General features: G+C 46.1%; 2 protein-coding genes across 3 annotated transcripts in view; one reads left to right on the forward strand and one right to left on the reverse strand.

Annotated features, from left to right (window-relative positions):
• HSPBAP1 (HSPB1 associated protein 1) overlaps positions 1-2,957 on the reverse strand; it is an 82,320-nt gene extending 79,363 nt beyond the window's left edge. The window contains exon 1 of one of the 2 annotated variants that reach the window (XM_070730208.1): positions 2,664-2,957. In XM_070730208.1, coding sequence (XP_070586309.1) covers positions 2,664-2,718 — 55 coding nt within the window. In that variant the 5' untranslated portion in view covers positions 2,719-2,957. Of the gene's footprint in view, positions 1-2,659 lie in introns of both variants that reach the window. The other variant, XM_070730213.1, reaches the window with a different exon arrangement.
• A 196-nt stretch (positions 2,958-3,153) lies between these two features.
• The window catches only part of SLC49A4 (solute carrier family 49 member 4), a 110,512-nt gene continuing 89,599 nt past the window's right edge, over positions 3,154-24,066 (forward strand). The window contains exon 1 of the mRNA XM_070730278.1: positions 3,154-3,929. Within this exon, the coding sequence (XP_070586379.1) occupies positions 3,539-3,929 (391 nt within the window). The 5' untranslated portion in view covers positions 3,154-3,538. The remainder of the gene's footprint in view (positions 3,930-24,066) is intronic.

Raw genomic sequence — 24,066 nt, forward strand, 5'->3', positions numbered from 1 at the left:
CACCAGTATTTGACACACAAAATGAAAATATCCAAACAAGATAAAGAATGTATGAGTTAAAAATGGAGTAGTTATATACAGACTATATTCAAGTTTCCATTCTGCTTGAGTGAAATCTCAACACACCTCTGCTGAAGAACAGAAGATACACAAAACTACCACCACCACCAACATAAAGTGTAATTTGTGGAAGTGAAAAGTGCATGTTTTTAACACTGTATTTGAAAAATAAAACTAGCTTGATAGCTGCATCTACTTTTAGGTGAAAGGAAACAGTATAGGAGAACCTGATATCCAAAGCAAGGCCTAATAATTGATCACTAGGTTGGCAATTCATGAATTATGGTAATGTAATTGATAAAAATAAATTGATTGGAGAATGTGCATGGTTCAAACTATCATGTTCATCATTTATTAAACTTGTATGCTGCCTCATTCCAATGACTATGAGTGGCTCACAACAGTCAAATAATCTTTTCTTTTAGGTACACCGAGAGCATATGTACCAAGACAAATTTCTTGTGTGTCCAATCACACTTGGCCAATAAAATTCTACTATATTTTATTGTATAAAAGATAGTAAGTGCAGTAAACTAGATGGAAGAAAGTGAGGAGTCTCCCTCTTCCTCACTGTCTGGGTGAAGATGAACAAAAGTGAGTTAGTTTAAATTTGTGAGTGAATCCAGTGAATTGCATATTCAAACAAGTTACATATCTGAGTCTAGCCTTATACATGTTTACCAGATTTCATAGATAATATGTCCATTGAAAAACATCTATAACTGGATAATATTTTAGTCTCCAAACATTCGGTAACATCTAATAACAGAAATCATACTTAAAGGACTGACCATTCTTCACGTGGAGATATTTCACATTAACTGAATAATATGGATATCCTAATTGTGTAATATGGTATGATGTATGTATGTATGTATGTATGTATGTATGTATGTATGTATGTATTTATTTATTTAACAATTATGAATAGGATAGTAGTAGTTTGTATAAACATAAGTAAAAAGTAACCATAAAAGAGGACAATAGGATAGGGACGGTACCGGTAGGCACAGTGGTGCGCTTATGCACGTCCCTTACAGATCTCTTAGAAACGAGGAGAGGTCAACTGTAGACAATCTAAGGTTAAAGTTTTGGGGATTTGGGGAAACTAGAGTCAGGTACTGCATTCCAGGCATTGACCACTCTATTGCTGAAATATTTTTTGAAGTCAAGTTTGGAGCGGATTACATTTAGTTTGAATCTATTACGTGTTCATGTTCTGCTACATTTGGAGGACAAAAAGGACACATCCGAGCAAAACTGAAATCAGTTCTCTTGATACTGATTGTACTGGTTATGCAATGTATTTATTATAGGATGTTATTGTATTTGTTATATATTGAAACAGGTATTTTATTTGTTCCAGCTGAACAGAAAGTTTTTTCAATTTTAAGATGTAAGAATTTACTAGAGATTTATGATTGTTTAAAAATTGTGGCATATTCCCTTTGGGATCGTTTTAGCAATAAATTAGCACCTTGGATTGATGGATACACTGATGGATGGATACATGCTGAACATTTTCTAGAGCATTTTCTATTTACTGTAACTGATTCTGTATGTATATGGGTTAGTTTGATTGGATAGTTCATTAGGATTTATTATGGGTTTTACTGTTCTTTTACAAATCTTTGACTTTGTTTATTGCATGTATTACCTACTGTTGAGTCCCATTGGGATTGGGCGGCATAGAAGTCAAATTAAATTAAATTAATTAAATTACTTCCACTTTAATGTAAAAAAAGGTGCACGGGAGAACGTTGCGATTGGCAGTAATTCCCTTAAAAGCAGCTCAGTCCTTCTCCATTTTCATTCCCGAGCCAGGAAGAAGGGACTGTGAAGTAGCGAGCCCTGCAAGCTTGACAGGATAGAAAAAGCCGGTCCCCTCAAAACGGGTCCTTCCTGTATCATCATTTAATAACTCCTTACTTTTACACAGGCTCAATATTAACTGTTCCAAAGTTGACTGTAAAAAATACGATTTTAGTAATCGAGTTGTTGAAACATGGAACTCATTACCGGACTCCATAGTATCATCCCCTAACCCTCAACATTTTACCCTTAGACTATCCACCCTTGGCCTCTCCAGATTCCTAAGAGGTGAGCAAGGGGCGTGCATAAGTGCACTAGTGTGCCTTCCGCCCCCTGTCCTATTGTCTCTCCTATATCCCATATTTATGTATTTATTTTATTTACTTATTTATTCAATTTTTATGCCACCCTTCTCCTTAGACTCAGGGTGGCTTACAACATGTTAGCAATAGCACTTTTTAAGCGCCAGGATATTGCCCCCACAATCTGGGTCCTCATTTTACCCACCTCGGAAGAATGGAAGGCATATACTGTATCTTCTCTTCTATCCCTATATCTTTCTTCTATTCTGTCATTGATTTATTCTATCCTATATTCTCTCTTCTATTCTTACTCTAATTCTATTTCCTCGAAGATGTCCTCTACAGTATTACCTTCATTGTGTATTATTGTGTATTGGACGGACTAACTAACTAACTAACTAACTAACTAACTAACTAACTAACTAACTAACTAACTAGTTGTACCAACAGGACTTAAAGATAGCAAGGCAGACAGGCAGGCGTACCTACCAGCATGCAATGGCTCCAAAGCGGCCACCTCCGTGACTACCGCTTCGCTCTCCATCCCTAGTCCGAAAGAGAGAGGGGTGTGGAGAAAGACTCCGCTCCCAGTTCCTCCTTCTCCTCCTCCACCTCGGCTCACCCTTTTACCGTCACCGGCCAGCCCTTCCTCTACCCGCGGATCATGTGAGGGATCATTTGAGCCGAATCACGTGGCTTTGTTTTCAAGTTCGCCTCACAGAGGCTGCAGCGAATCGGCTCCTCTTGGGGAAACCGGAGCGGCCTTATTTTTTCTCCGTTGCCTTTCGGTGCATTCTGGACCATTTACAAAACACTCCAGGCAATTTTCCCCCCTCTGTTCAACTTTCCTTATGTCGCTGAAGAGTATTAATAGATCTGCCCCCCCCAACCCCCCAGCTCCAGCCAAGATTAAGACTCCCGCGCTGGTAAACGGATATTTCGCTACCACAATTATGAGGCGAATATTCCAGCTTGCTTTGAATTGGAATTGAATTAGAAATGGCTCCACTTCTCTCGTGGAGAGGCTTAATGACTTGGCGGGGGGGGGGGGCGGGAGTGTCTCTCGACATTTTCCTCTGTCCCTAAACACCCCGGTTGCAGTGTGTGTGTGTGAACGGGTGTAACTCCCGTTATCTGGAGAGAGCCCCAAGCAACCGGGCACCCCCCCTTCCTTACTCCTGCCATCCCGGCTTCGGCGCCTTGGTGAGGCCCGCCTGCCTCGCGCATGCGGCTGGCCAGGTTGCCTCCTAGCCCGGGCGGGGTTTGCTTACATCGCTGCCGCCGCCACCGCTGTTGGGTAACATTAGGATAACAAGCAGCCGGCCACAAGCAGGAGGGGGACTGCCTCCTCCGCCTTCCCGGCGATGGGCGCAGCGTGGAGCAGCCCCGAAGAGCGGGAGCCCCTCTTGCCCCCTACGCCGCCCGCCGGACCGCCGCCGTTTGCTCAGTATGGCCAGTCCTATCGGGTGGCGGCGACAGCGGCGGAGTCGCGGGGCAGAGGGACCCCTCCGGCGGGACCCTTGCCTCGCCTGCCGCCGGTGTCGGGCCGCGTGTACGGGCGGCGCTGGCTGGTGCTGCTGCTCTTCTCGCTGCTGGCCTTCTTGCAGGGCCTGGTGTGGAATACGTGGGGCCCTATTCAAAACTCGGCCCGCCAGGCCTTCGGCTTCTCCAGCTTGGATATCGCCCTGCTGGTCTTCTGGGGGCCCATCGGCTTCGTGCCCTGCTTCGCCTTCATGTGGCTGATGGACAAGAAGGGTGAGGAAGGGGAGGGCGAGGGCGACGGCTTATATTTAAGGGATTGTCCACTAGGACTCCCAAGATCCCTCTCACAGTTACTACTGTTGAGCCAGGTATCGCCATGCTATACCTGCGCATTTGATTTTGTTGCCTAGATGTAGACCTTGCTTTTTTCATTGTTGAATTTCGTTTTGTTAGATAGGGCCCAACGATCAAGTCTGCAAGTTTTTTCTGTATCTTAAGCCTAGCTTCTGGAGTGTTGGCTATTCCTACCAGCTTGGTGTCAGCTGAAAATTTGATGAGTTCACCATCTACCCCCTCATCCAAATCATTGATGAAGATATAGACCAGTACTGGGCCTAAAACAAAGCCTTGGGGTATCCCACTGCATTCTTCCCAACATGTAGATGCAGTTCCATCGAGGACTACACATTGATTGCGGTTGATCAGCCAGTTATGAATTCATCTGATGGTGTTGTATGTAACCCACATTTTTCTATCTTGTCTAGTAGTAGATTGACAAGGCATAGGTCTACCTTATCAAATTCCTTACTGAAGTCCAAGTAAATTATATCGACAGTATTCCTCTGGCCCATTAATTTTGACACTTTAAAGAATACAATAAGATTTGCCTGGCATGATTTATTTTTGACAAACACATGTTGATTTTTGGTTATGATTATGCTCTGAAACATCAGGAAAGTTGAGTGGCTTTCCTGGTAGAAAGAATTTCTTCCATGGAGCTTTGGTCATCCAATTCAAAAGATCTGGAGAAAAGAATGCTTGATAGCCTTAAATACTTGATTTCTATTCCTTGGGGTGGGTAGATATTTATGGATCTAGAACCTGTGTAATGTTTCCCTTCAATTCCTTCAATTTCTCGTGAGATTTTACATCTGAAAAAAGAATGTTCATGTAAATAAATGTCTAGCAATTGAAACATTTATTAAATTTGACCCTTTCTTTATGAACCCAGGACAGCTTGTAGCATCCAAAAATGCTAATTACAGTGATCCCTCGAGTTTCGCGATCTCGATCTTCGCGAAAACGCTATATCGCGATTTTTCAGCAATTGTTACCATCTCGATCTTCGCGAACACTATATCGCGATTTTCCCCACCCGATCAGGTCACTCTCTTCCTTCCTTTCTCATCTTTCTTTCTCTCTCTCTATGTTGCTTCTTCCTCTCTCACACTCTCTTCCTCCCTCTCTCATCTCTTTCTTTCCTTCTCTCTCTTTCTCTCCCCCTCTTGCTCTCGAGCGGCCGCCTAGCAGCTGATCTGCTCGGCAGCGCAGCAGCAGCGAGGAGCCGAAGATCTTCGGCTCCTCGCTGGTGCTGCGCTGCCGAGCAGATCAACTGCTAGGCGGCCGAAGGAACGTTCCCTGGGTCTTCCCCGCCACCTCGGATCCTCGCTGATGCCCGCCCGCCGTTTGCCGCTCGCCCCGTTCGGCGGCCGCACGTCCCGTTCGCCCGCCGCTCGCCCCGTTCGCCAGCTGCTCCCCTCGTTCGCCCCCCACTCCCCTCGTTCGCCCGCCGCTTGCCTCATTCGCCCGCCGCTCCCCTCGTTCGCCCCCCACTCCCCTCGTTCGCCCGCCGCTCCCCTCGTTCGCCCCCCACTCCCCTCGTTCGCCCGCCGCTCGCTTCGTTCGCCCGCCGCTATCGAACTTGCTATCGAGCCTGCTAATGAAATCCAACCCGCAGCGGCCCTTTCCCTCTCCAGGCTGCGGGAGGGGTCCGGAGAACAATGCCTGGCGCCGCGCTCCCGGCTGGGCTTTTTCCCCCCATTTCCCCTCGGGTGGAATTTCAGACCCTCCGCCGGTTGGATTTCATTAGCAGGCTCGATAGCAAGTTCTTCCTCCCTTTAGAAAGCCCCGCAGCCTCCTCCGCCCGGCGAGGCCGCCAGCGAGGACCCGCAAAGCCGCCGCCGCCGCAGCGAGGCCAAGCCGCCCGCTCCCACGGCACGGGCTCCCAACACAGCGCCGCTCAGCCCGCCCTCGGCGATGCCTCCGCGGATCTGCAAACCCAACCGAGCGACGCCTCTGGTCTGGGCGAAGGCAGTGGGCAGGCCCCGCCGCAGCAGTCCCCGCGGGCACCGCGCGCCAAGGGCCGGCCAGGCCGCCGGCCAACAAAGGGGCTCCCTCGCCTCCAGTGCGGCAACTTGGAGCCCGGCACGCCCCGCAGCCCTCGCCTCGCCCGCCCCCGCCTGGCCGGCGCTCCGGCTACCCCCGGCTGAGGAAGAACCGAGTAGCCCCCGCCCTCCCCCGCCCGGCTCCCTTCAGCCCCCCGGGGCCAAGCGGGCGGGGGGCGGGCGGGACTTCGCCTGTCTCCGCCGCCAGCATCGCCCCTCCGGCGGGCCGGCCTCCCCCGCCCGCCTCTGCTGCAGCCGCCGCCGCCTCCCCGACTGGCACAAAAGGGCCCCGCCCGCCCCGCCCCGAACCTTACCTTGCGAGTTTTTGGCTGCGGGGGGAGAAGTAGGATTTTCCTAACTCCCTCCCCCTGCAGCCAAAAACTCAAAGCCTGTATCCTGCCGCCCGGTTTACCCAGGACACGAGCGGCGAAGTGACTTGGAGGAATGGAGATCCGGCCCTTCACTTGCCCTCCCAGCAAAAGGCAAAGCCGCGCAGCTCCCCAGCCGCCAAAGGAGGCTTAACCCCACCCCTCTGTCCCACTCATCGCCCGTGGTCGGCATAACCTCCTCCTGCCTATCCCCGCTTTTCTGCCGGCCACGGGCGATGGGTGGGACAGAGGGGTGGGGTTAAGCCTCCTTTGGCGGCTGGGGAGCTGCGCGGCTTTGCCTTTTGCTGGGAGGGCAAGTGAAGGGCCAGATCTCCTGCCTCCTGCCTCCCCCCCAAAATGTCTCCGCTGTAGCAGCTGCTACAATAGACTTCCACGCCTTTCGTCCGTGCCTGGCGGGAGGTGAAGAGTTCTTTGCCCAGTGCAAAGTTGACAGCAAGCAGTTCCGCAGTCGCCGAAGGAGGCTTAACCCGCCCGGTTTCAGTGGGGTTTCCCCGTTGCCCAGGGATTCCTTCGCCCGAACGGAGGTGGCTGTGGTGTGTTCAGGAATCCCTGGGCAACGGGGAAACCCCACTGAAACCGGGCGGGTTAAGCCTCCTACGGCGACTGCGGAACTGCTTGCTGTCAACTTTGCACTGGGCAAAGAACTCTTCACCTCCCGCCAGGCACGGACGAAAGGCGTGGAAGTCTATTGTAGCAGCTGCTACAGCGGAGACATTGGGGGGGGGGGGGGAGGCAGGAGGCAGGAGATCTGGCCCTTCACTTGCCCTCCCAGCAAAAGGCAAAGCCGCGCAGCTCCCCAGCCGCCAAAGGAGGCTTTACCCCACCCCTCTGTCCCACTCATCGCCCGTGGTCGGCATAACCTCCTCCTGCCTATCCCCGCTTTTCTGCCGGCCACGGGCGATGGGTGGGACAGAGGGGTGGGGTAAAGCCTCCTTTGGCGGCTGGGGAGCTGCGCGGCTTTGCCTTTTGCTGGGAGGGCAAGTGAAGGGCCGGATCTCCTGCCTCCTGCCTCCCCCCCAAAATGTCTCCGCTGTAGCAGCTGCTACAATAGACTTCCACGCCTTTCGTCCGTGCCTGGCGGGAGGTGAAGAGTTCTTTGCCCAGTGCAAAGTTGACAGCAAGCAGTTCCGCAGTCGCCGAAGGAGGCTTAACCCGCCCGGTTTCAGTGGGGTTTCCCCGTTGCCCAGGGATTCCTTCGCCCGAACGGAGGTGGCTGTGGTGTGTTCAGGAATCCCTGGGCAACGGGGAAACCCCACTGAAACCGGGCGGGTTAAGCCTCCTACGGCGACTGCGGAACTGCTTGCTGTCAACTTTGCACTGGGCAAAGAACTCTTCACCTCCCGCCAGGCACGGACGAAAGGCGTGGAAGTCTATTGTAGCAGCTGCTACAGCGGAGACATTGGGGGGGGGGGGGGAGGCAGGAGGCAGGAGATCTGGCCCTTCACTTGCCCTCCCAGCAAAAGGCAAAGCCGCGCAGCTCCCCAGCCGCCAAAGGAGGCTTTACCCCACCCCTCTGTCCCACTCATCGCCCGTGGTCGGCATAACCTCCTCCTGCCTATCCCCGCTTTTCTGCCGGCCACGGGCGATGGGTGGGACAGAGGGGTGGGGTAAAGCCTCCTTTGGCGGCTGGGGAGCTGCGCGGCTTTGCCTTTTGCTGGGAGGGCAAGTGAAGGGCCAGATCTCCTGCCTCCTGCCTCCCCCCCCCCCCAATGTCTCCGCTGTAGCAGCTGCTACAATAGACTTCCACGCCTTTCGTCCGTGCCTGGCGGGAGGTGAAGAGTTCTTTGCCCAGTGCAAAGTTGACAGCAAGCAGTTCCGCAGTCGCCGTAGGAGGCTTAACCCGCCCGGTTTCAGTGGGGTTTCCCCGTTGCCCAGGGATTCCTGAACACACCACAGCCACCTCCGTTCGGGCGAAGGAATCCCTGGGCAACGGGGAAACCCCACTGAAACCGGGCGGGTTAAGCCTCCTTCGGCGACTGCGGAACTGCTTGCTGTCAACTTTGCACTGGGCAAAGAACTCTTCACCTCCCGCCAGGCACGGACGAAAGGCGTGGAAGTCTATTGTAGCAGCTGCTACAGCGGAGACATTTTGGGGGGGAGGCAGGAGGCAGGAGATCTGGCCCTTCACTTGCCCTCCCAGCAAAAGGCAAAGCCGCGCAGCTCCCCAGCCGCCAAAGGAGGCTTAACCCCACCCCTCTGTCCCACCCATCGCCCGTGGCCGGCAGAAAAGCGGGGATAGGCAGGAGGAGGTTATGCCGACCACGGGCGATGAGTGGGACAGAGGGGTGGGGTTAAGCCTCCTTTGGCGGCTGGGGAGCTGCGCGGCTTTGCCTTTTGCTGGGAGGGCAAGTGAAGGGCCGGATCTCCTGCCTCCTGCCTCCCCCCCCCCCAAATGTCTCCGCTGTAGCAGCTGCTACAATAGACTTCCACGCCTTTCGTCCGTGCCTGGCGGGAGGTGAAGAGTTCTTTGCCCAGTGCAAAGTTGACAGCAAGCAGTTCCGCAGTCGCCGAAGGAGGCTTAACCCGCCCGGTTTCAGTGGGGTTTCCCCGTTGCCCAGGGATTCCTGAACACACCACAGCCACCTCCGTTCGGGCGAAGGAATCCCTGGGCAACGGGGAAACCCCACTGAAACCGGGCGGTTTGGACTTTCCATTCCTCCAAGTCACTTCGCCGCTCGTGTCCTGGGTAAACCGGGCGGCAGGATACAGGCTTTGAGTTTTTGGCTGCAGGGGGAGGGAGTTAGGAAAATCCTACTTCTCCCCCCGCAGCCAAAAACTCGCAAGGTAAGGTTCGGGGCGGGGCGGGCGGGGCCCTTTTGTGCCAGTCGGGGAGGCGGCGGCGGCTGCAGCAGAGGCGGGCGGGGGAGGCCGGCCCGCCGGAGGGGCGATGCTGGCGGCGGAGACAGGCGAAGTCCCGCCCGCCCCCCGCCCGCTTGGCCCCGGGGGGCTGAAGGGAGCCAGGCGGGGGAGGGCGGGGGCTACTCGGTTCTTCCTCAGCCGGGGGTAGCCGGAGCGCCGGCCAGGCGGGGGCGGGCGAGGCGAGGGCTGCGGGGCGTGCCGGGCTCCAAGTTGCCGCGCTGCCTTTGTAAACCTGCCCGAGGGAGGCGAGGGAGCCCCTTTGTTGGCCGGCGGCCTGGCCGGCCCTTGGCGCGCGGTGCCCGCGGGGACTGCTGCGGCGGGGCCTGCCCACTGCCTTCGCCCAGACCAGAGGCATCGCTCGGCTGGGTTTGCAGATCCGCGGAGGCATCGCCGAGGGCGGGCTGAGCGGCGCTGTGTTGGGAGCCCTTGCCGTGGGAGCGGGCGGCTTGGCCTCGCTGCGGCGGCGGCGGCTTTGCGGGTCCTCGCTGGCGGCCTCGCCGGGCGGAGGAGGCTGCGGGGCTTTCTAAAGGGAGGAAGAACTTGCTATCGAGCCTGCTAATGAAATCCAACCGGCGGAGGGTCTGAAATTCCACCCGAGGGGAAATGGGGGAAAAAAGCCCAGCCGGGAGCGCGGCGCCAGGCATTGTTCTCCGGACCCCTCCCGCAGCCTGGAGAGGGAAAGGGCCGCTGCGGGTTGGATTTCATTAGCAGGCTCGATAGCAAGTTCGATAGCGGCGGGCGAACGAGGCGAGCGGCGGGCGAACGAGGGGAGTGGGGGGCGAACGAGGGGAGCGGCGGGCGAACGAGGGGAATGGGGGGAGAACGAGGGGAGCGGCGGGCGAACGGGGCGAGCGGCGGGCGAACGGGGCGAGCGGCGGGCGAACGGGATGTGCGGCCGCCGAACGGGGCGAGCGGCAAACGGCGGGCGGGCATCAGCGAGGATCCGAGGCGGCGGGGAAGACCCAGGGAACGTTCCTTCGGCCGCCCAACAGCTGATCTGCTCGGTAGCGCGGCAGCAGCGAGGAGCCGAAGATGAGGTTTCCCCGTTGCCCAGGCAAAGGGGAAACCCCATCTTCGGCTCCTCGCTGCTGCCGCGCTACCGAGCAGATCAGCTGTTGGGCGGCTGAAGTAACCTTCCCTTGGTCTTCCCCACCGCCCACACGCAAACTTCACCATCTGCGCATGTGCGGCCATGAAAAAATGGCCGCACATGCGCAGATGGTGTTTTTACTTCCGCACCGCTATATCGCGAAAAATCGAGTTTCGCGAGGGGTCTTGGAACGGAACCCTCGCGAAACTCGAGGGATCACTGTATATCATTTAAAAATAAAAACTGTACAATTAAAACCAGAACTAAAATTATAATTCATATGATCAAAATCAGTCCAGTTCAAATTAAAGACCAGAGGCTGACTTTCGTCTGTCAGTGTATCTTACTGGGAGAGTAGGGACCAAAGACCACCATGATGAAGGTAATCCAAAGTCTGGGTACCACATTGGAGGAAACGTTATCTGCTGGACTAGATAGCTAAGCTACCCCCATACTTTTGGGAACATCTTCAGAAGGACCTTTTGAACTGTCCTGAGTTATCGTACAGGTTCATAGTAAAAGAGACCATATAGGCCAGGGGTGTCAAACTCACCGCCTGCGAGCCAGTTTCCTCACGTGATGCTGTAATGACACAAGTTTGACACCCCTGATATAGGCCATAGATAGGCTGTAGATAGACCATATGCTTTTTTGGGCTTTACTTTGTTCCTTATAAGCATTCATCAATTGGTCCATATCTTTTGGGGCATGCATCAAATAATCCATTATTATCTTGCTGATTTTTTTAAGAGGGAAAAAGAGGGCCATATGAATATTTCACCCACCTACCCGCCATGCTTGAAAGTAAAAGGCGCAGTAGCAGGTTGCTACCGATACGGTTGAGGATGGCACACTGGTAGCAAAATTTGCGCTGTGTTCACAGCGTCTATTCTCTGTGTACATGCACTTGTCCCAGGATGTTTTTTCTTCTGCGTGTGAGCAAGAAGCAAAATCTTGTGAGGGGACATGTGTGCGCGAGATATCTGAATGCTATATCAAAGTGTAATGTAAATGCTGGGTTCTGTGAGCTATTTTCTTGTAGCTAAATGGCACAAACTGATCCCACTTAAGAGATGCATTGTGTGAACTTAATTGTGTGGTTGCCTCTTGTTCACAATTTTATGTGTATGTTATGATGCTCACGTATTTTATAGGTGAACATTGTTTGAGATTGTTAGCTCTCTCTAAAATCAAATAGGGAGAATGTGGCTGTGGCTATATGATGAAATGTCAAAATTATAGGTCCACCGGTGCTCTGTGTCAGCATAAATTACTAGTAACTTTTAGAAAGAATCCAGACTTCATTAAAGATTGAACCCCAGAGCTTGTATTGCTTGACCTTAATGTGAATTCTTGCAGCAGAAAATGGCTCGGTTTAGGAATTTTGAATATATTTTAACCAATGTGTAGTGAAAATATGCTAGTTATGGGAAATATATCAATTCTCCAAAATTCCTCATAAATTCCTCATAGGCATAAATTTGTTTTCAAATTACTGATTTTACTTTTAAATATGGAAGTAAACTCTAGGTTTCATATAGAACAGCCAATCTTGCAAGAAACAATGAAAGTTAAGCATTTTGATAACCATAATAAACACTGTCTTTCTGGAACAATTTTAGTATTCTGTTTCTCAATAGCAGTCAGATGTAAGCTATCAAGTGTTTACAGGGAGTATGGTGCAATAATGATATCCTGTTAGTTTCCCGGTACTCAGGACGGAGTGCTGTTGCTTATAGTCATAGAGGCTTCATTATTGTGTCAGTTCTGTCACGGATATAGTTCATGTTTTTGGTTTCTTTTTTCTTTAAATAACCTTGAAAGTTGAAAATGCATTATCATATGTTATAGTCATGAAGTTCAATTTGATTCTTTTTGTGTGTTTGATGAAAAGATATTTAACTGTTCTGAATCATTCTAACCCCATTGAGTGGTCTAAGCCCTAAAAAATTATAAGGTTTGTTTGTTTGTTTATTCATTAATTCATTTAATTTGACTTCAGTAAAAAGTAAATAACAGTAAAAAGAAGGGGTCTTTATGGAGAAGCACATGTACAGAAGGAATGTTTGATGAACTAAGCATTTCACCGGGACTCTCAATAAGTGGTCTAAAATAAACAATTAAAATATAAAGAAAGTACAGTATTCTTGGAAGGAAAAAAGGAAAAAAAGATCTGAAACTTCTAAGAGAGGGAAAAACAAATACTGTACCATCAGGGGTTTTTTAATATTAAAAAAGAGAGGGATGGTAATTTTCAGAAATAAAGCTCCTTTGCAAATAAAAACAATGGACAGTGGTGCTCCTGTTTAGTAAGACAAGAACATTGTTTATTTTATACAATCACAGAAGATGGCAAATAGAAATTCCTAGAAGAACCTCAAATGGCTATTCTCAAGAAGGATCAATATAAAACTATTTTAAAACTATTTAACAATGATACAAGGGGGGGAAATAGTAAAAACAACAAGCAAGCCTATATCTAAATCTTATGGGGGGGATTAAGGAATCTAATATAACCAAGCAATGACTGATTTTCATCAAGTCTTCTTTAGCACTACAAAATAGGCTGAGAGCAGACTGACAATCTTTATCATGTGCCTTTTAAGGATAATGTTCAGAATCTCTTAATGACAAAAGTTCAAATCTTGAAGTTCTAGAGATGGCACAAGAGAAAAAGAACCTTATCAAAACTCAAAAACTCATGAGATATCTGAATCAGATACCTAAATGAAACTTTATACAACACAAAGAATTATGCTGAGGGGGGAAAATGGAAGGGGGAAAAATGCAGGAACCACACAGAAATACTTGAGCAGTAATGTACAAAGGTGAACTCTTCTAAATGATTAAAAATGTCCAAGGGTAGCACAGAAATAGACTCAATGAAGATTCATGATCCTCAATCTCCTGCAAGGGAAAGACACTTGAACAAAACGGAACTGAATCCTTTTGCAATTGCCACTTCTACCCCAAGTCCTCTTCAATTGTTATGAAATCTTCAAGTCTTATAACAGTTTGCTCCTTTTCAAGGCTGAGCAGGATATGAACATACTAGCTTTGTCCCACCATCTCAGTGCCCTTCTGGCAAAGAGGATGAACTTATGAAATAAGGTTTTTTTTAAAAAAAGAGGAGAAAAAAGTTGCTATAGCTTTTCTGCCTGTCTGATAGAAGAAGAAAAAAATCCCTGGATAGGGAAGGCATTTCATTAATAATTACACATATTATTCTAGACTCCTAGTTCTGAGATTTTATTCCATAAATATAAAATGCCCTTCCATTCTTCCATGTTTGGAGGGAAACTCCTTTCCAATATAGTAAAACTATAAAACGAAATTGTTACACTTCAGCGTTGTTCACTCCTCAGCATGGAAGAAACTGGGATACGTACGGTATATCTTTTAACTGCTTTAATCACTAAAAAGGCACTTTCAATTTACCGTTTTCAAGATTTGCTAAATTAAACAAATTTAACATCTTTTACAATCTTGTAATCCATTCTGGGGCCTCTTCAAATCTGTATGTCTATTTCACTTACTTATCAAGATAGTAATCTTCTGATAATAACTCCCACTGAACTCAGTGGGCTTCTTTTGATTAAGCATATCTGGAATTGCTTTGTAAACTGTTAATTTTAAAATACTACAATTTAATTCAGAGCCTTGGGGACATGAAAAGATAAAGCACTGGAATAATGTAAACATAAACGAAAAGGCACACATGTGGATGACTATTTCTATGGGAATAAGCAAGAATTTCTTATTTAGAAAGTTACACTTAAAAGCCTATTTGCTGTCCTTGCACTTTCAGCCGAACTAAGAACATTTACACATGGGTGCCAAAGGCAAAACTGGCTAGAGAATTATGGGAGTTGAAACTCAATAAGTTAAAAAAACTTTTTAAAGCTTAACTTATAGGTTCATATAACAAAGCAAGTGCCAATAGTTTGAGGCATTTTGCTTCTCAATCTGTATTCTTTCTTCAAAACTGTGAACAACCTGAAGATTCAGATGGCGACTCTGATACCCTGCCACTTCTGCCATTTCAGCTACCAAAGCAAACCAAGGCTACACCTGCTCTGTGAAGGGATCCAGAGAGGAATTGCATTTACTGAACCATTCGCACAGGTTTAAGATAAATTCATGTATGCTTTCAATCAGCATTCCTTTATTATTTATTTGCTTTTGTTTTTTGTTTTGGATTATTTTTCTTTTGAATAAGTTTGCTCAGCAAAACTAAAAATAAACATTAACAAGTTAGAAAAAAGAACAAACATAAAAAACAACTTTTACCTCCAACCTTCAGTGAAATCCCAGTACCATTTTGCCACTGACTTTCTGAAAAAGCAAAACCATGTTGTTCCCAATTTTATCTTAGTAAGAACTCTTCAGGAGTTTTATTTTATTGCCAAGATCTGATGTTCTCTTCTTATTTTTCAATGTTCTATGTATTCATCCTGTCATTTCTCGTTTGTAAGCAAAGCTTGCATGGTTCAGGAGCTGAGTATCTATAGGACTATCTTTTCCCCATAGTTTTTGTTCCATCCATTAAGATCTAGTAAGGGATAGTCCCATACAGGCGACACTGCATTACTCCAGTCAGGAGATAACTAAGGTATTCATGACTGTGAGCAGAACCTCTTGGTCCAGCAACAGGTAGTATTGGTGCATCAGCTGAATCTATGCGAAGGCTCACCTCGCCACAACTGTTCCTGTTCCAAGAGTCCAAGAGGCTTCTGGCAAAATTTAAGATGCAGGTTATCATCTATTAAGCCTGGTTACTTGAGGAACATTCTATCTCCAATAGCTGCTGCAATTTTCACTAAAATTTTACCAAGTTATATGCATTTCAGGTCCCTTTGATCAGAACTATCCTCTATTTGGGTTTCAGAAGCATACTTTTTCTGTTGTAGCCCCTGCTGTTGTAGCCCTCTGGAACACCATGTTCTCTATTCCCTCCCCCACCAAGTGCCACTCTGATGATATTCAGAAAGTTCTTGGCTATTTTCTTAGGTCTCTGGGTAAGGTGATTGTTGACCTAAACAACTTCTTGCTTGTTATATGTAGTGTATATTACAATGCAGATCATTCTGAGTTGGATATACTTTAAATGTAGTAAGTAACTAAGTTAATAAGTAAATTGTTCAAATTCTTCTTGCCATTATATAGTGATATAAACATGCTCTATGTATAGACTATGAATGGAAGCATAATTTCCAATTTATATTAAATCTTTCAAGAAAATATCCCTATGTAACAACAAAAAGGCATTTTACTACATTCTATATCCTAAGAATGTTGTAGCTCTAATGGTATTAATATATATACATAGATATATTCAATTTGATTCCACAAAGATACAGGCTCTTTCCAAATCAGTTATTCCTCTTTCTTATCACCAAAATATTAGACTAAGATTATTGAAACATTTTCAAGATCATTAATGGTGTGAACTGTGTAAAGGAGAACTTTAGGTGAATAAAGCCCTATATGGCTCAGCCAGATTATTTACGGGACCATCTCCTGCCACATACCCCCCAGAGACCAAGTAGAGCACACAGAATTGGCCTCCTCCAGGTCCCATCAGCTAAACAATGCAGGTTGGCGGGGCCGCAGGGGAGGGCCTTCTCTGTTGCTGCCCCAGCTTTATGGAATCAACTCCCCCTGAAGTCTATATGGCCTCCACCCTGCTAGCCTTTCGTAAGGCCATGGAAACCTGGCTATGCCGGCAGGCCTGGAGACCCTAAATCAACCACTAGCTTCTCCATGTGTATGAATTGATATGAATGATTAGTATGTGCGTTACTGAATTTATTGCGAGTTTTAGAAATTAGTGTTTTTTATTGACTTCGGGACGGCGGGACGACTCCCTTTCCCTGCCCCCGCCGTCCCGAGGTCATGTCCACGGGCTCGCTGAGCGATGCCGAAGACCTCCCCGAGGCGGAGATCCTGGGCAGCCTGAAAATGGACCGCTGCCGCTTGCCGGCCGCTCCACGCCACAGCCCCGCGCAAGGCTACCTTCACCCTGTCAATTTGGTGAGTGGAGGCGGGAAACGGCGGGGAGGGGGTCTGAAAGGACACACACGCGACGCTCGCACCGGGCTCCGCGCCTTCCCGGCGCCCGTAGTTCCTGAGCGGGCAGCGGCTTGCAGCGAAGGCGCTCGTCCCAGCAACCGACCCGCACCGAGGGAAATCCTTTGTGCCTTGCCGCCAAGCTCTCCCACGTGCTCGGCGGCCGCAAGCCTCTCCCTGCCACCGCGCTGCTGAGGGAACCGCCGCCAGGGCTGCTGCCGCGCTGCCGAGCAGATCAGCTGCTGGGCAGCCGAAGAAACCTTCCCTGGGTCTTCCCGACATCATCGGGCTCCCCCCCCCCGGCAATACCCCCACATTTTCAGGCAGAGATAGCTGTAAATCCTAGTTTACCGGAACAGCTAGGAGCGAAGCCAAAAGTTAAATTTCAACAAAGTTTCATGTCTAAGCCAACTTTATATGAGAGCAACCTTTTAGACGATGACATAAATATTCAAATTACTAAGTCCTTGGCAGATGATTTAAAGCATGATATTGCTGCAATACAAAAATGTTTATTAGATTTGAAACTGGATAAAGAGTCAAAAGACCTCAGCCAGTCTGAAAAGGAACTTGCCCAGTTCTACAGCTCCCAAATTATTGTCAATGAAAGGAAACTGAGCCGGATAAGAAGTGCACAAGTAGAATACTGTGAAGGGAAAATACATGACTCATTAAAATTGAAAAATATGGTCTCTGTTCCAAGACAGTCTGTTGAGGCCACGCATTTACCAGCATTCAAGGAACTAGATGCAGCACCACCCAGTGGCCAAATTGAGAAAACACCCATTTTAACTTTTCCTCTGGGATTTGGCTCAATTCCAAGCCAGATCCAAAATGCGCCACCTGGTGGACAACTTAAGCAACTGCATCAAAATGTTGTTTTATCGCCAGAGAATTCAGGAGCGCCATCTAGTGACCGTTTGAAGCAATATAAGTTACCAGATGATCGGAGAAATGTTGATTCGGCGCAAATTCCACTTCAACCAGCTCAGCCATTATTGGCACCACGCCCTCAACTGCAACAACAGATGCCGGCTGCATTTCCAAGACAATTCTCTACCTTGTCACCATTGCAAGGTGAGTCTCAACTTCAAAATAATGGGCGGAATTATAAGACTTGGTTACACCAGATCACGCTGATATTAGCTGCAGAAGGGGTTGACACCATTGTATTCAACCCACCAAACAGACTCTGGACACAAGAAGAAAGAGCCTTAGATAGAAGAGCGACCATTTTGATTCTCATGTCTTTAGTTACAGATTTATCTATCAGATTCTCTCTTGCCAGTACTGCAAACGCCGTAATTACCGCGCTCGATGAACTGTACCGTCCTATCTCTCCTGAGGGCACATGCCTGTTGTTCACTGATTTTTTTAATGCGAAATTACAACCTGGAGAGAAAATTGCTCCACACTTGTCGAAGCTCTTGGCGATGCAGAAGGAATTGATCGAAAGAGGATACAATATTGACCATATACAAATGACTACTGCAATCCTCACGTCGTTAAATGAGGACTGGAAAGAAGCTATCACGAAGTGTCTTAGTATACCCATACCTCAACGCACTACAACCAGAGTTTGCCAAATGTTGACCGAAGAAGAAATCATTATGGAACGAATGCGGAAACCCAGATTCACTACTATTAGATCTCCAGTGAGTCGTGGTTACCAACAAAGGAGTAACCAGTCTAGAAGATCAGATTTTCAACGCTCTCAATCTGCTGATCCACAACGCTCTCAATATCCTGCCCAGAATAGAGGAAGACGTTCCACAGGCAGTAGACGCAGAGGTTCCAGTACCTATAGGTCAGCTCAACGAGGTTCCGGAAGCGAATCACAATCAAAAATCAATACTGTGCTTCAGAAAAACGTTCCTGACTTAAATTGTGAGTACAACACAAAACGTTTATGGACTATAGATAGTGGAGCTGCTTTTCATATTACTCACCAAAAAGAACTTTTTACGGAATTACGTGAATCCGACATTAAGGAGGTGTATGGATTCTCAAAAAACTTATCCCGAGTCGAAGGAGAAGGAACAATCTACATAGATGAACTGGACCAGACGATTCCACGCGTTCTCTACATTCCAAATTCTGAAAGCAACATACTCAGCCTTCATCGCCTAAACAAAGACTTAGGCTACAAAGCAATGCTATTGAACTCTGATATCCACATGATTAGAAATGGCACTGTTGTCGCACATGCCATTCCGATTGGTGGTGTTTTCTACCTCAAGCCGAACTTTCATTCATTGGTAGATGTAAGTATGAGCGTTCCAAAACATGAAAGCGCAGGCCCAGAGAGAAAACCTGCTGCTATTATAAAATCAGAGGCTCATAAAGCCAATGAATCACAAGATGTTCCGCATAATGTTGCAAATGCTAAACCTTTACTAAAAAATAAACCTTTTCATTCTAGGTGCATCCACCGTTGGCATCGACGTTTGGGCCATGCTTCCTATGATGTATTATCTAAGATGCCTGAGTGCGTGAACGGTTTCAAAGTTGATAGTAATTGTCCTATTTATCTTGATTGTTTTGTTTGTAATAAATCTAAATCAAAGGCTGCCCCCATTGCTAAACATGCCCTTCGTTTGTCTTCACGCATTTTCGATTTGGTTCATACCGACATTGTCGGTCCATTTCGGCCTACTAGGGGTAACAATAAGTATTTTTTAACAATTGTTGATAGTTTTTCTAGATATGGCTTTGTGTATCTAATGAAACAGAAATCAGAGACGTTTCAGATCTTTACAGACTTTGCTGCAAAGGTCTTCAATCAATTCGGTGTCCGTATTAGAAGAATCCAAAGTGATCGTGGTGGTGAGTTTATGTCTCAGCGATTCCAGAACTGGATGAGACGCAAAGGAATATGGCACCAAGCTTCAGCGCCTTACACTCCGGCCCACAATGGGATAGCTGAACGAAGGCAAGGTGTTCTACAGACTATGTATCGCTGTCTCTTAGAAGACGCTGATCTCGATAATGCTTATTGGGGCGAAGCATTAAGGTATGCAAACTACCTTGTTAATCGTACTTGGAGCAGTGTGTTAAAACAAACTCCGTACTATATGTTTTATGGGAAAAAGCCTGACATTCAAAACCTTCACATATTTGGCTCGTATGCCATGGTTAACATTCCACTGGCTCAAAGAAAGAAGGGTGGTCCAGTGGCACAAAAATTGAGATTTATAGGTTTTGATGAACGTTCCAAGTATTATAAATTTACTGACTCTAATTACAGAGCTATTGTTTCCAATTCAGCAAAATTTGAGGAAGAAACAAATTGGTCCAGGATACACAGTAATGACACATCAGTTTATTTTCCTAAAGATGTTCAAGGTACAGCGCAACCTGACTCTCAGATAGATGTTCCAGATGTTCCAGTTGTCCCAGATGTTCCTGATGTACAGTCTTCATCTGTCGCAGATGATGTTATTAGCGATGTAAATGAAGATGGAGATGACCAAAATGAATGGACCACGGTTCTACGACGTTCCAAGAGAACCACAAAAGGAGTTCCTCCTCAGAGATATCAAGCGCAAGTAGCTCAAAAATTGTTTCCTGTTATTTGTAACAATGTTTTACTTCCTCCCGATAATTTTTATCAAATAAAACATTTACCTGAACCTGAACAGGAAAAATGGTATAATGCCATGCAAGCTGAACTTGACAGTTTAAAGAAATTGAAGGTGTACAAACATGTTGACCCTCCAGAACATAAGAACGTTATTGGCACACGATGGGTCTATAGAATTAAGCGAAAGCCAAACGGTGAGGAACTATACAAAGCTAGATTAGTAGCACAAGGCTACTCTCAGACTTTTCCTGATGATTACACCGATACTTATTCACCTACTGTCAGAAATGAAAGTGTCAAAATTGCCTTAACAACTGCCGCTGCCCTGAATTTAGAAGTTTTCCAGTTTGATGTTGAAACTGCATATCTGAATGCCGATCTAGATGAAGAAATCTACGTGAAAGGTGCACCCGGATTCCAGGACCAGGAAGGATGTGTCTGGCGACTGCAAAAGAGTCTATACAGATTGAAACAATCTGGTTTAATGTGGCATAGATGTCTAATTGACAAACTAAATTCAATGGGCTTTATTAAGTCCGACTCTGATCAATGCGTGTTTACAAAAGGGCAAGGTAATGTTTATGAAATTGTTCTTGTGTATGTTGATGATATTGTGTATATTGGTCCAAATCAACATATGAGTGAGAATTTTGCAAAGGGTTTAGCAAAACATTTCACACTAAAAAGCTTAGGACACATTCATGATTACTTAGGGGTTCAAATTCAGAAAACTAAGAAGGGGTTCAGTCTCTCACAATCAAACAAGATTGATCAATTGTTACAACAATGCAACATGGCTGATGCACACCCATGTCGGTCTCCAATGCAGACAGATTTTTATAGGTTGACATACCAAAATAGTCCTTTGTTTAAGGACCAAACACTTTATCGCTCAGTAATTGGGTCATTGTTATATATTAGTAGTTGGACAAGACCCGACATTTCACTTAGTGTGAATTTGTTGTCACGACACGTAGGCAACGCGACTGTATTTCATTGGTCATGTATAAAGAGATTGCTCAGATATATGAAGCACACGATGGACATAAAGTTGTTCCTGGAACCAGAACAAAACAAGTATCCTAAACTGATTTGCTATGCAGATTCTGATTGGGCGAGTGACATTGAAACTCGTCAAAGTACTTCTGGTTTCATAATGTTTTTGAATGGGTGTCCAATATATTGGAAAGTCAGAAAGCAGAGATTTATTTCTTGTTCCTCCACTGAGTCCGAATATGCTTGTGTTTCTGACTGTTGCAATGATTTAACCAATGTTTCTGCTCTCATTACTAGTATCTGGGCAGAGCCAATGAAACCTATTGTCATTATGGAAGATAATATTTCAGTGAAATTCATTGCTGATGCTGAATATGTGGGAGCACGTTCACGGCACATCGATTTACGATATAAAAATGCGAGAAAATATGTGCAACAAGGATTCGTGACTCTACAATATGTGCCTTCAAATGAACAGATCGCTGATGTGCTGAATAAGCCACTGCCAGCTGACCAACACGAATACCTTTCTGAGAAACTGTGCCTGAAGTGAATCAAAGTCCCTGATGACTGCCAAAGAAGGGGTGTCACGCTGAGAATTGCCAGCCAACAGAGACTTTCCTTAGTTAAAGTGTTGCTGTGTTTCTTTATTTGCTCTGATCACACCCCCTCTTACATCACTCCCACAATCCTTATCTTTCTCTGTTTCCTATATATATATCCGTTTGCTTATGTGAGCGAGCACATTCTAATCTAACCTTCTTGTGTGCTTGTAGCCATGTTTTTGTTAGAAGCTGCTTGATAAAGCGCAGCTGGCTCAATGAATTTTTTCTGTTTATAAAATAAAGTTTGTTTTCACTATGGTGCCTGCCTGCTGAAGTCCTGCTTTAAAATCCATCCACAACACTTTTGGGGTACGGCTTATATTAGCCGACCCCCCTGAAACCCCCCATACGTCTTACAATCGGGGGTGTCTTACTATCGGGGAAACATGGTAGTAGATCCTTGGAACAAACTTCCAGCAGACGTGGTAGATAAATCCATAGTAACTGAATTTAAACATGCCTGGGATAAACATATATCCATCCTAAGATAAAATACAGAAAATAGTATAAGGGCAGACTAGATGGACCAGGAGGTCTTTTTCTGCCGTCAGACTTCTATGTTTCGATGTTTCTATGAATCTCCGCCTACCCTGCATATGCATGTGCGTTTCCCACACAGGTCCCATCTTGCGCATGCATGTCAGAGACCTGAAGACCAGCTGGATGGTGGGAGAAGTGCACACATGCGTGGCAGAGCTTAACTGAGGTGATTGCTCGAGTGACCAGAGTTGGTACTGCATGCCATCTGTGGCATGTGTGCCATAGGTTCGCCATCACGGTCCTAGAATATTTCAAGATATATCTAATAGGTTAATAGGGCTTATGTTTGGCATGATTTTGATTTTGTCCTTTAGGTGTAAGCAAATGAAGGATTGGACTCTATTGGATTTCACTGTGTTGTCTTTAGGTGGGGCCTGACACTGTGTCAATGCATAGTATTGCCTAGTATAAAGCATGATACATTATGGTGTTTCCTGAGCACAAAAAGTCACATAATGACTGGGTCAGGCATGTTTGTCAGCTCAGCCTGACAAGAGTTCTGAATGGTGGTGGGAATGATAAAGGAAGTGTGCCATGTAGACATCCTTCAATTTTAGAATGGAAGTTGGATATAAATCTTATGAGCAATAATGAGTAAGGCTCCTTAATTAAAGTCTTGAGCATGCAATATTCTTGTATCTATAAATTAAGTATATTTTATAATGTTTCTGAGACCTAACAGGTTTCATCTCTAAAACTCTTTTTCAGTGTTCTTCCTATTGGTTCTGAATACATAGACAGAAGGGATCATTTAAATATACTGTATGCTAAGAAGTTACATAAATATTTTTTAGAAACAAAAGCAAAAAAAAAAGTAATTCAAGCTGTTTCACCAAACTTTAGATATTAATTTTTCAAGTTGCCTGCCATACTCCTTACCTTATTCAGGAATATTTCTTAGTTATTGGAGGGTTTGGGGGAACCTTTGGGACCGTATAAGGCAGGAAAAACATTGCCTTGCCAACCTTTTGGGCGAGTAATTTGTAGAACCTGTCCTTGTTTCAACAGAAGAAAAAGAAATGGCATAAAATTAGATGATGATTTCAATGTTACTTCTTATTCTATTTGATTGTTATAAATACAGGCCCTTGTATACCATGGGCTAAAAACATAACCCAGTGAATAAACAAGGGAAGCATCTTGTTTTTGCTACTTAAAATAACTTATGAGTAATACGGGATGTGATTATAAGTTGCAGTGTGTTGCTGCATGGGAATTATATGTACTGCATCTTTTAATTTTGTAAAAATAACAAGGAAGTAGGAAGCCTAAAAAATTTAAAACCAGTCATGTCTTTGTTAGCTTGTGTGACATATTTCAATATTTGCTCATGCGTGGTCTTTTCATGTAGAATTCCTTCAGTAATAACAATGCTGGATTGATTTTATTCAAGTTCTTTTCTCTTTCTCAGAACACTAGTTCCCAATACCTTTTTTTAAGATATAAAAGAAATAAGGGAAGCACTAATTCACCCAGAAAATAATATTTATGGAATACCATTACTACAAGATGTAGCTATGGCACTAACTTTTGGATAGTCTTAAACAGTGATTGGTTTAAAATTCATGGAGAATATGTCTGCGATGAGCTGTTGCTTTTCAAAACTCAATGTTATCTTTGGTTGGGGATTGTGTGCACACAAATACCAGTCACCATGTGTCAGTGGAGGGAGAAGGCTATGTTCCCTCTTTGCTTTGAATGGCTTGAGACACAGAATATTGGACTCATCCAGCATTTCTGTTCTTATGTTTTAATAATTTTTTTCTTTCAGTAAAAATGCTAAATTGTTTAAAACTCAAAAATAAACACATTTCCTTTTGGCCTACAACTTTTTTCTTTTCTGAAAAATAGTGTTTTTCTATTCTGAATACTATTCCATTTAACTATAATGCTTT

Source organism: Erythrolamprus reginae, chromosome 1 (assembly GCF_031021105.1).
Source record: "Erythrolamprus reginae isolate rEryReg1 chromosome 1, rEryReg1.hap1, whole genome shotgun sequence".
Taxonomy (NCBI): domain Eukaryota; kingdom Metazoa; phylum Chordata; class Lepidosauria; order Squamata; family Dipsadidae; genus Erythrolamprus; species Erythrolamprus reginae.